The 12,439-nt window shown below is 46.4% G+C and overlaps 1 protein-coding gene across 5 annotated transcripts in view; it reads right to left on the reverse strand.

Annotated features, from left to right (window-relative positions):
- Positions 1-12,439, reverse strand: part of LOC134966638 (arylacetamide deacetylase-like 4) — a 185,860-nt gene that overhangs the window by 120,070 nt on the left and 53,351 nt on the right. Inside the window, exon 1 of one of the 5 annotated variants that reach the window (XM_063943534.1) lies at positions 2,717-3,090. The exons of 1 other annotated variant lie outside the window; for it this stretch is intronic. In XM_063943534.1, the coding sequence (XP_063799604.1) occupies positions 2,717-2,893 (177 nt within the window). In that variant the 5' untranslated portion in view covers positions 2,894-3,090. Of the gene's footprint in view, positions 1-2,716; positions 3,091-12,439 lie in introns of those variants that run through there. 3 more of the 5 variants (XM_063943532.1, XM_063943533.1, XM_063943531.1) reach the window with 3 other exon arrangements.

Consider the following 12,439-nt stretch of genomic DNA (forward strand, 5'->3'; position numbering starts at 1 on the left):
TGCAGATACAGCCACAGTCGCACACAGTATATAGGCATGTTGCATATCATTTTAATCAGCAGAAGCTGCTTGTACATCCTAGCCACATAGTAATGCAAATAAGACGCATTTTTGTCAAAAAAAGGCACCCGACCCTAGCAGAGCTGACAGCTGACTCACGCCAGGCATCTGTATCCAAGCAGAGGTGACAGTGTTAGCGCCATGTCAGTGCTGTGTGCGGGTGGGTTTGTTGTGCAGTAGTGTTCGGCATATGTGTAAGGGGCATTATGTGTATAAGGGCATTAATAAAGCTTGGGATAATGTACAAGAGGCATTATGTTTATAAGGACATTAACAGTGTGTGTCATATGTGTAAGGGGCATTACTGTGTGGTATTATGTTTATAAATGCATTACTAATGTGTGGCATTATGTGTATAAGGTGCTGTACTGTGTGGTGTAACGTATAGAAATGGCACAACTGTGTGGTCTAATGTGAATAAAGAGCAATATGGTGTAGTGTAATATGAATAAGGAGCAATTCAGTGTGATGTAATGTGAATAAAAGGCACTACTGTGAGAAATAACGTATATGAGGTAAAGTGGTACTACTGTGTGATGTAACGTGAATAAGGGACACTATTGCATGATAAAATGTGAATAAAGTTGCACTACTGTGTGGCGTAATTTGAATTGGGGGTACTATTGTCTGGCTATGCCCCTTCCCAGCAAGAACACGCTCCTTTTTGAGCTGTGCGCCAAATGTGTGCACTGTTCCTAATTAAAATATAGGGGATAGGAGCACCAAAATGAGCGGTGGGGGGGCACCAGCCAAAATCTTGCCTAGGTCATCATATTGGTTAGACCCGGCTCTGCATATGGGGGTCTGGTGGCCTTGCAATGTTGAAAATACAGGGCCACCTCTGTAGAAGCTGCATTGATGTGGAGCCTTGAAGGCAGCATGGTTACACCATATAGAGTATAGAGGTTGAGCCTCCTTGGCAGTCCCGCTACCACCTGTCTCTTCTTGTTGCCCCTGAGGCACTTATGGTATTTAATGGATAGCCAACTCAGCTCATCTATAACCTGAACAAAGTTTTGGGATGGGGTAATCTGAGTGATGAAGAATCCAGTACTTGTTCGGTGTATGTTATGAGTGAAGGGGAGTATTCCAGGGTTGGTGCAAAATGTGCAGATACAACTGTTTAAATGCAGGGTTTGTACTTCACAGTTGTGCAGCTTGGTGGGGTGTGGGAACAATACTAAATATGGGAAAACAGATGTAATTTGAGAGGGGGTGCATGACTATTTTTAATGTGTTTTGTATGCTTTTGTATTGTTTAAATAGGGCAAAAAATGGATCCAAGTGAACAAGCTCTGACTTTTTACATTAACTCATACTTTTCTACCATCCCAAAACAGCTGGGTGGTTTCCCGAAAATCAGGTGGTGCTCCCGGCCCCCTAGAAGAGTAGGCAAGTCTCCCTCCACCACCTGCAACTCCCACACCCCCCTCCAGCCTCTGAAAAAGTGGGCGGTTCGGGGAGCAGATAACACTATTCACGCTGAATCGCCTCAATGTAGCCCCTCCCCACACTTCGCAATGCCGGGAATCTTGCATAGCAGGTGACGTGACTATGATGACGTGATCCCACAGACATGCCCCCTGCACAATCCCCTTTACCGTGTCACACTCCTGCACCGCCCCTTATATGAAGCCACGTCCCCCAAAGTCCCACAAGAATTTGAATACACTATATATACAGTGACTTGTGCGACAAATGTTTGCCAGAGAGATATAATGCTAGTCTGTCTCCACATATATATAGTAATTATGCTGAGGTATGTAACGGGATGCTGTTGAGTAACCAGCAGTCGGCATCCTGGCGGTCAGGATACCGACGCAAGGATCCCGACTGCTGATAATGCCGACAGCCGGAATCCTGGCTAACAGGGGCTATTCCCACTCGTGGGTGTCCACGACTCCCATAGAGTGGGGATAGCACCTGTGGCAAGCGCAGCGAGCCTGCAGCGTGACGACTGCAGCGAGCCCGCAAGGGGACTCTTTGCGCGCTTCCCACTGCTGGCATACTGACGATCGGAATGCCGATTGTTGGTAAAACCTACTGATCCCATCTGTAACACAGTAGGAGAAATGTAATGAACAGTGATTAATCACTTCTACGACTTTGACATGTGACTCAAGGCAGTGACTGCTTGATTTGCCTTTAAAAATATCGCCACTTTAAATCCCACAGCACAAAAAAAAATCAGAAAAACTTCAAATTTGACAAATTTCCCAGAGAGTGTTAGGGTGCATACACACGGTGAGATTCGGACTTATCCGATTCTCACCGTGCGACAGGACGCCGGGTCGGCACTTAGCCAGTATCGCAAGCACATAATGAGTGTGCTTGCGATGCTGGCTATGTGCGATGTCAATCCTGACTATCTCTTCTATAGAGATAGCCAGGATTGACTTGCCTGCACAGCCTATTTTTTCTGCCGATGCCGACCGCGCGGGGCCGCGCATCGGCATCGGATCGGGATCGCAAGGTGACTGTCACCTTGCGATCTGCACTATCTTTTCTTCCGATTCTGACTATATAGTCAGAATCGGAAGAAAATATCTTACCGTGTGTACACACCTTTAGAAAACAATATTTATTTATTTTTTAAAACAATAACACTAAATAGCTCAACTGCTTTATATAACACTGGATTAGAAAATGTACTCACCAAATTGGAAAAAGCAATTGTCATTGCATGAATTCTCCACAGAAGTTTAGGATTGGCAATCCCAGGTGGAATCTCCGCTTTTGAGCTTTCATAGTAAGTGACGCCTGCTAACAGCAAAACACAACACAAGAGGAAAACGGCTACTACAGTCACCAACATGGCTAGTCCTTCATACATCCTTCAGCTTTAAAGATAGTTGTTGTTCCTGAAGTGACCTGTGAAACCTTGTACTTCCTGTGTTCCTGCTTGGTGATGCAACGTAGATAAGATTAGCAGCTGTGCTAGAGGTCTGAACAAACTATGCGGATTACTGTTTACAATATGCAAACCAAATAACTGTGGCCAGTGTCGGACTGGGTCATGTGGGGGGCCCACTGTGGGAATGCAGTGGTAGGGGCCCATGTTTAGGGGTGTGGCCAGTCTCCAGAGGAGGTGTGGGCAGCCACCACAGAGGTTTGGCTAACGATTATAGAGAGCATGGACTGGGCCCCTTGATAAATATGGGATCCGGTCTGAAGATCGACACTGCCTAGGTCGACCACTATAGGTCGACAGTCACTTGGTCGACAGGGCTGGAAGGTCGACATGGTTTCTAGATTGACATGTGCTAGGTCAAAAGGTCGACATGAGTTTTTCACAATTTTCTTTCTTTTTTTAACTTTTTCATACTTATTGATCCACGTCACTGTATGCAGAAAACGACACACACAAAAAACATGTCGACCTTTTGACCTGTCGACCTAGCACATGTCGACCTAGAAACCCTGTCGACCTATAGTGGTCGACCTAAACATTGCCGACCTAGACACTGTCGATTTGATGATTCACACCTGATAAATATATATAGCAAACAGGGCCGGCAACAGAAATCTTGGGGCCCGAAACAGTAATATCTCTGCGGGCCCCCCCACCCGGCCCTACAAACATTGTCTGCACTATGTTCTTCCCCACGACCGTCACATGCACCTCCCTGGGATGTAGTTATGATCCCGGCAGCCGGGATCCTGGTGGTCAGCATACCGACGCTGGGATCCCGGACGCCAGAATGCCGGCAGGGGGCCCAGCCATATTCCCACTTGTGGGTATCCCGGTGTCAGTATGCTGACCACCGGGATCCCGACCGCCGGTCACCCAATCCCAACCCCGCCTGCCTAATACAATACTGATATATTGGGATCATCTCTTTCCAAAATTAAGATTCCCAGACACACAATGGCCAGGCATTTTGTACTGTCTGTGCTGAGCAGCAGATGAGCCTGAAAGACCAGTCACCACCACACAGACATTCTGCTCTGATCTCATCTGACATGCATGCATGCAGATGCATCTATATGTGCAGAATGCTGCATGCATAATGTGCCTGCCTGCCCGCAGCCCAACCCAAACCAATCCCAAAGCCCCAAACCAAACCCAAATCCCTAAACATTCTGGAGTTGGAGAGCCTTACCAGCAGCAACACACAGCCGCCGGCGCCGCTAATTGACCAGGCTCAGAATCCTGCAGTACTGTCCTGGGCCACTCCTGCTTGGCGCTCCGGCTCCTTACAGCTCACACAGCAGAGACAGGGAGGCGTGCGGTGAGGACTCGAAGAGGAGGGGCGGTCCGGACGGGCGTCATTGTGTGTGACTGGTGCAACGTCAGTGCACTGCACAGCATACAGCACGGCCGGGGACTGGCTGGCTCAGGCTGACAGCTGACCTGGCTGGGGCTGTGCACTGAGGGGGTGACCACACGGCTTGGGGAGATGGGGGGGGTGCTGCCGCAAAAAACAACAACTCAACCACACAGCGGGCCGCACGCGGCTGGTGCGGTGCTGCGAGTTATAGAATTATGTACATTTATTATGATATGCTGCCACCGCTGGACCTTGGGGCCCCTCACAATGACGGGGCCCGGGACGGGTGTCCCCTTTGACCCCCCCTGTCGCCGGGCCTGATAGCAAATACTGCTAGTGCATGCATAATAATATACCAGATTAAATAACAGGAATGCACTGTAGAGAATACACCTTAGTCCTGTGCCGTATAAGGTAACATATGTATAATGCATACCTCCCAACTGTCCCGATTTTTGTGGGACAGTCCCGTTTTTTGGGGTCTGTCCCGCGGTGGGGAGGAGGGAGGGGGGGGGGGCAGTTGGGAGGCTCGCTATCACTCACTGCTCTACTCAGTTCAGAGTTGAAGCCTCAGGACTCTACGATTTTACGTAAATCGCTTTATTAAACCACTCAGACTGCCCACATCACTCGGGAAGTGGGCGGCAGCGGGGAAGTTCCAGGAGATTTGCCCACTTTTCCAAACATGCGGTTATGTGAACCGAGATTCAGCAGTATCCCAGACATTCTGAGAGAGTATGGAAATGTTGTAAACATGCTATTTGGGAGAAACCACCATTACTATTGTAAAGAAATATTCCCCCTTGCCTTCTTTTGAAGTTAGCTCTAGTGGCTTCAATTGGTCTCCTGGCAACCAATCAGGTGTGCAAACCAGGAGTCATCGTGCTTAATTGCTACAGCTGAGTTTAGAGCTTTACTGGTTTTCGGACCTGTGTTCATTGGGCTGTTCAGCCTGTTTGGGGATTTCCCTCTCACACTCCTTTGTAGTTGTAATAATTAGTCTGAGTTTTCTGTCCTGCTGTTCACTTGGATATTTACAGTACTCTGTACTGTCCAGAGGTGTGTAGTATGGTATGCCGGCGGCCGGGCTCCTAGCGACCAGCATACCGGCGCCGGGAGCCCGACCGCCGGCATACCAACAGCGCGGCGAGCGCAAATGAGCCCCTTGCGGGCTCGCTGCACTCGCCACACGGTGTGGGGGGGGGCCACACCGCACACACTGCACCCATTTCTCCTATACTTACCTTTCCGGAGTCCATTGCTGACTGTGTGTGGCCCCCTCCTCTCCCATAGCCATCGCGCCACTGCTAGTGCACTGACCACTAGAGACTCTGGCACAGTGCCAGAGTCTACAGCGCATGTGCAGGACTCCAAAAAAATGGTGCGGCTGCCATTTTTCGGAGTCCTGCGCATGCGCTGTAGACACTGTGCCAGAGTCTACAGCGCACAGAGCGCTAGCAGCAGCGCAACGGCTATGGGAGAGGAGGGGGGCCACACACGGAGTCTGCACACGGGTCCCCTCTTCTCTAGAGACGCCCCTGGGTCCATATGACATGAGTTTAGCTGTTTTTATCAATTTTCAAGAAATCCAAATCCAAAGTAAAACACTTGAGGGTGGTTTTGCCGAAACAAAAACAAAACACTGAGGGTGTTTTGGAAAGAATGGGTCAGAGTGAAAGAAAAAAAAGTTAATACCTGAAAGTTACAAAAAAGTAAAAAAAAAAAAAAAATGCAATAAAAAAGCTGGTCTTGATTCACAATGCTAATATTCGCGAAAATAGTCTATGTTTAAAAACTGTGTATGTGTCGTAAGCTGACCATACATCAGACCAACTTTCATCCAGTCCTCCAACCATCCAACTTGTCTGCTCAACTAAAACAGTGCTCCGCCTCCAAGCCACCTAACCAACGATTTTCTCAGACTAGCCCACTTGTGTCCAACTTGTGAGGTCACAGACGTAGGCAGACAGTGTCTGCCTGCTTCTGCATGTCTTCCACCACCATACATTAAATATATTTACGGCTGCTGTTGTACTCCATATGCAGTAGCTATGCCTAAGAAAGCACATTATTTCCTGATCTAAATAACTGAGGGTTTAAATGTGAAGGATACTGTTTACGATTTCTTATAGAAGGCCACAAAATCACAGGGTGCTGTTTGGTGAAGTGCACTAAGGGAGAAATTCAATTGCTGGCAAGTATCTCGTCTGCTGAATTCTTGTGACACTTGCGGTGGTGGGATCTCTATCAAAGTGTTCTAACCCCATAGGGTGTGAGCACTTTTTGGCAAACAGGGGTGCAAATCAGTTGGGCGAAGGGGATGAATTGGTCTGCCATTGCAGGCTTTTAAATGCCGCAGCAATATCAATTTGCCCCATTCGCCGGCAATTGAATTCCTCCCTTAGGCCTACAAAAATTCATTCAAGTGCTTCATCAAAAATGCATTCAAGTGCTTCATCAAAAATGCATTCAAGTGGTTTATTAAAAACTGGAAAAATGCCATTGTACCAACTATCCACCTAACTGAAAGTGAACAAGCAGTACTAGTTACACAACTGAATACATGATCATGACAGCTCACTGCATAGGTGTATCGCCTTCAACAGCAGCTCTTGTATCATCACCATCCTCCTCCTCATCCATTCAGCGTAGGAGTGCTAGCATTCAATACCATCACTGTTCTCAGAGGCATGGATGGGATCAGAAGTTGGTGGGTATGCCACCTTGTAGTGCCATATTGGAGGCTCTCAATTCAGAAATACATAAATGTATGACCCAAAGTACTGTAGGTGCTATTATCTTGTAGCATAAGACCAGGGTCGGTCCTGGGGCTCTGTGCGCCCCGGGCGTCAATAGGGGTGTGGCTTCGTACAGGGGGCGTGGTCATTTACGCCCCCTGTACAGACTACTGTTGCGCTGAAATGTGCGGTGCGCGATGTCATCGCGCACCGCACAGCAAAGGTCCTCTCCACGAAGGGAACTAGACGCGCGCACCGCACAGCAAAGGTCCTCTCCGCGAAGGGAATCTAGACGCGTAGCGTCTAGTTCACTTTGTGGAGAGGATCTTTGCTGTGCGGTGCGCGATGACGTCATCGCGCACCGCACAGTAAAGGACCTCTCCACGAAGGGAAACTAGACGCGTACGCGTCTAGTTTCCCTTTACAGCGGGCAGCGGGGGACACAGCAGCAGCGGATCTTGCCCTGGTGCGGCGCCCTCCGGATGGCGCCCTGCGCCCTCCGGGAGGCGGCGCCCCGGGCAAAAGTCCTGCTTGCCCGTGGCAAGATCCGCTACTGCATAAGACCACCAGAGCAGAGGCGCCTTGCCATGGCTGGGGGATTGTCATATGTCTGCAATATGTCTGTACCTGATATCTCTGCATTTCTTTTATCATGTAGGATGTGTGTCTATTATGGTGTGCTTTGGGAATGTTTTTCTTTAGTTTTGTTTAGATTAACCCCTCCCTTATTACATGTACCTGTGATTGACTAATAAATTGATTTGAGCAACTACCATTCTGTGTATCACCATTTATTTGTTATCCCCTCAGATCTCCTCAGGCATATATATATGGAGTAACAACAAATTTACCATATACTGTGGTGTTTTTACACAATTTTTATTCAGGTCAAACGCAGATAAGTAATATGTGTACTGTACCTAAAAATCAGTTTATCTGGTAATTTGGACGTTTAATTCATCCAAGACAAGGTTTTCCATACAAGCAACCCAACGCGTTTCCTCTCCTCACTCATCAGTCTGCTTCAACTGTGCAAATATTACAAATGTTCGTAAGTGGTGATGTAGCTATTTACAAATGAGAGGAAAAAAAGACTATTCCTGCATAATAACAGATATCCGAATCTACCTTGCTCGTCACTACATTATTTTGGACCACTTCTGAATCCGGAAGTTTCTTTCATTCCTGCCATAAATCATGCACGAGGATGTGCGCAGTCATGCATAGTATGCACCGCTCTTTGGGATCCCGCCTGTCACAATACCGATGCCGGGATCCCGATGGTAGCACCATACCGCCGCCGCTATACCGGAGAGGAAGGCGATTCCCCCTCTATGGGTGTCCACGACACCCATAGAAGAGAACCCGCAAGAGGCTTCTTGGCGCTCACCCCCCTGCCGGCATTCCACCGCTCGGGATTCCGATGTCAGTATACTATTCGGCATCCCGTGCGGCGGTATATCACACCGAACCCTCATGCACTGCTAGGCTCACTACACACATTGGCAGGTAGTCGTGCTAATATGTGAAAAAAATGATAAGATACTGTACAAAAGTGAGCTTAGAATTTATTAATAAGAGCTGCTGCAATATCATCGCCATACAGTGAAGAGACCACACAGATAAGTGATTTTATCTACTGTAAATGCTTTAATACATGTTGCTGATCTAAGTGTCAAATTGTAATTTCAACCTTTGGACACTTGCCTACATATAATACTCCCCACCCCCAATCATATCAATTGGATAGAAGAATCCTTAACATATTGCCTGTTGAATGAATTGCTGTATGTTTGTGCTCACTGGGTGGTAGGAAACACAGGGGTATATATTTACTAAGCCATGGATGGAGATAAAGTGGATGGAGATAAAGTACCAGCCAATCAGCTCCTAACTGCCATTTTTCAAACACAGCCTGTGGCATAGCCAACAAATACCCAATTGCGCTAGGGCAGAAAAGGAGCAGTACCTAGCTGAATCTACCGCTAGCAGAGACTCACAAAACATATACAAAACACTGATCTGAGGGCACTAATTATAGTGTTCTAAATAGTTATACCATCTTAATATCAATTAAAATATAACAGATAATATTGTGGAACATAAAAGCAATGTAATATACAGAGATAAAATGTATTCACAATTTAGTACAGAAAGGCACATATGCAAGTATACATATGGTTTCTCAGAAAGGCACTGAAGGTTACTCCAGTCGGATATGACAGCTTTCTTTGTCGTAAATTGCTCAAGTTGTGATACAGATATCAAATGGACAATGAGTCCAACGCGTTTCGTCCCAAAGGACTTCCTCAGGGGTACAGTATCGAGAATCTAAAACAACATGATATTCAGGAACACATCACCAGTAGTGCCAGTTTGAAGGAATCTGGAAACAAATTAGCTTTTAGGGCAATCCGTAAAGCTGTCCTATAGAAATTCTAGTAGTATAAAATGACCAAAACAATGTTGGACCAAAAACGCCATTTGTGGGTGGTAACTGACCATTTTCTGGGACTGTCAGGGAAAATGCAGGCATTCCCAAGCGTTTTCAGGGAGGGTGTGTGACGTCAGCTCTGGACCCGATCAGCCTGTTCTCTTCGCATTGTAGGAGTAAGCCTTGGCTGCGCACACACTGCACACACTGGTAAAAACATTTGATGGTGAGTGTGGTGTGAACGGATTGCAGCTGTCCGCTGACTGAGGGATATTTGTAGCACGGCGTACACATGCGATCGCACAATTGCATGGGCGAATATACACTCCCCTTGGGCGGTGACTATCTGAACGCAGGACAGCAAAATTAGCAGCCTAGCGATCACGTCTGAATTAGGCCCTTAGTGCTTTTGTTATATTTTATATTGGACCTCTCATTGAACGACTGGGCTTGAGACAATTTAGCCACCCATATACTGTAATGTGGAACTGTGCAGTTGTTTGACGGGGGTATAGAACAATTTGATTGTAGTATGTGGTAACTTTCAGGGATGATTCAGGTACAGCATACCCTCCAACATTTTACACATAAAAACCGGTACAAATTAGGATGCCCCCTATCCTATACTTTCAATGGAGATTTGGAGAGTCAAAAATCGGTACAAAGCCATTTTTGTCAGGTGCAGACCATAAAAAAGGTACAGTTGGAGGGTACGGTACAGTATACACATGGTTTGGGAAGTGCAGACTTTGCAAGTGCACATAACTAATTTGTTCTTGGACACTTATTGTACAAGCAAGTCCATGTAGAGAATTATAAAGGACTCCCCCACTGCCAGAGCTTTTCCCATGAAAAACTAAGGGGCACTTAGAGGGCCCTACACAAAAGTCCAAATCAGGTACAGACCTATGGATTGCCCAAGTCGACCACAGGTATCTCACAAATTGCTAACTCTACATTTAGTAAACAAACTCTTTAATATTTTTGCGGTCATAGAAACACACTATACAATATCTGGGATTCCTTAAACTCATTTTACAAAAGGACTAACACACTTCACATTCCGTACAATGAGGGTAAATTTGTACAAGAAGGTCATTGTATAGGTCTGTGTAGAAAAAGCTTAAACTCTTTATGAAAAAAAAAATCAAATGTCATCTTTGAAAGGTTTCAATCTGCGCTTGTTTGGAGTGGCTCAAACGGAGTATACGGGGAAGGAATGTGATTACTTTTGATTTTCGTACAAATTCCAGAACGAGACTGGAAAACCTAACAATGTATAGTCTGTTTCCAAAGCCATATTAAAATATTTCACGGGATTTACCATCTCAAACAGGAAACATCATCAACGACATTACAGAAAAATCTGGTTGGTATTATGTTAGATGTCTTAACCCCAAATTGATTAATTAAAGGACAACTAAACATTGCTCTATATACAATTAAAGATCTAGTAGAAATACAATTATACATGCAAACTTTCAGTGACTTGTCAGCACCAATATTAGTGTGACAGCATTTACGTAATATACACAATAGGGGTCATTCCGAGTTGATCGCACGTAGCAACTTTTTGCCGCCCGTGTGATCAACTAGACGGCGCCTATGGGGGTTATTCCGAGTTGATCGTAGCTGTGCTAAATTTAGCACAGCTACGATCGTAAACTCAGACATGCAGGGGGACGCCCGTCACAGGGCTAGTCCGCCCCGCATGTCAGTGCCGCCCCCCCCTCCCGCACAAATAGAAAAGCATTGCACAGAGGCGATGCTTTTGTATCTGTGGAGTAACTCCCGGCCAGAGCAGCTCCTGCGGCTGGCCGGTCGCGGTGTTGCTGCCCGGTGACGGGCAACGATGCGCCTGCGCAGTGTGGCTGCAGCGCATGCGCAATGCCGACCCGATCGCACAGCTGCGAGGAAGTGCAGCGTGCGATCGGGTCAGAATGACCCCAATTACCACATGTATTCATTGCAGAGAGTGATGGATTGAGTAATAGGTACTGTAAGGTCTTACTTATGGCAGTGCTGTAACAAGGCTTGAAGGTGCCATGTACTGTCACACCCTGCCTTGGCGCACATATTGTATTAAAATAGGCGCTTGGGTAGAAGAAATATGGGTAAGGCTATGGAAACTCGATCGGATTCACTTAGTGTGCCAAATGTTGTGTCCAGGTCACACAGACTTGACACTGCTAAAAATAACTTAACCTAATCTTTCGAATATATGTCTGAAACTTGTAACACATTCTGGCACGCTTCCCATTTGATTACTACCGAGGAGGAGGTAACTGTTATACAAAGTAAAATTACTGGTCCATCCCACCACTGTATTTGGTAATGGTGACCACTAGACACCAAGGAACCTGTCTTTATTGCCTGCGAAAGCATAGGTGGACAGTTGTGCAAGATTGTCCAGTGTGTAGCTACCACCTAACATTGGTGAGTTGAACAAATGAATATATCTTTCCACATACCAATTATTTTATGATACGTAGGGCCGTAACTAGGTGTGTGCAGAGGGGGCACCGCACATAGCGCTGCAGGGTAAGAGGCGCTGTTGGTGGCACTTGTTAATTATCTGTTTTAATTCATTTAACTTGCAGCTTCCCCCCTTTTTGAAGCCCAGCATCTCCTGACTACCTCTGTCTCCTACCCTGACCCCTTCTTTCGTTAATACCTACAGTATACATCATTCATTAACTCAACTTGAGATTTCTTTGTTATTTAGTCACACCGTCCTTTATCACATTTCAAAATGCTGACATACCTGGGATTCAAGCCCACTGCCTGTGGCATTGCAGTCAGGCAGTTTATTCATTGAGCTTTCTGCCCTTGCATAGGTAGATAATTTTAAGCTTCAGAATTCAAACTATTTGAAGCTTACCTTGTACTTTGTGAAGGGGTAAGCAGCATTGTGGCTGAGCAGATCTATGAGCTGT

The sequence above is a fragment of the Pseudophryne corroboree genome, chromosome 10, assembly GCF_028390025.1.
Source record: "Pseudophryne corroboree isolate aPseCor3 chromosome 10, aPseCor3.hap2, whole genome shotgun sequence".
NCBI lineage: Eukaryota > Metazoa > Chordata > Amphibia > Anura > Myobatrachidae > Pseudophryne > Pseudophryne corroboree.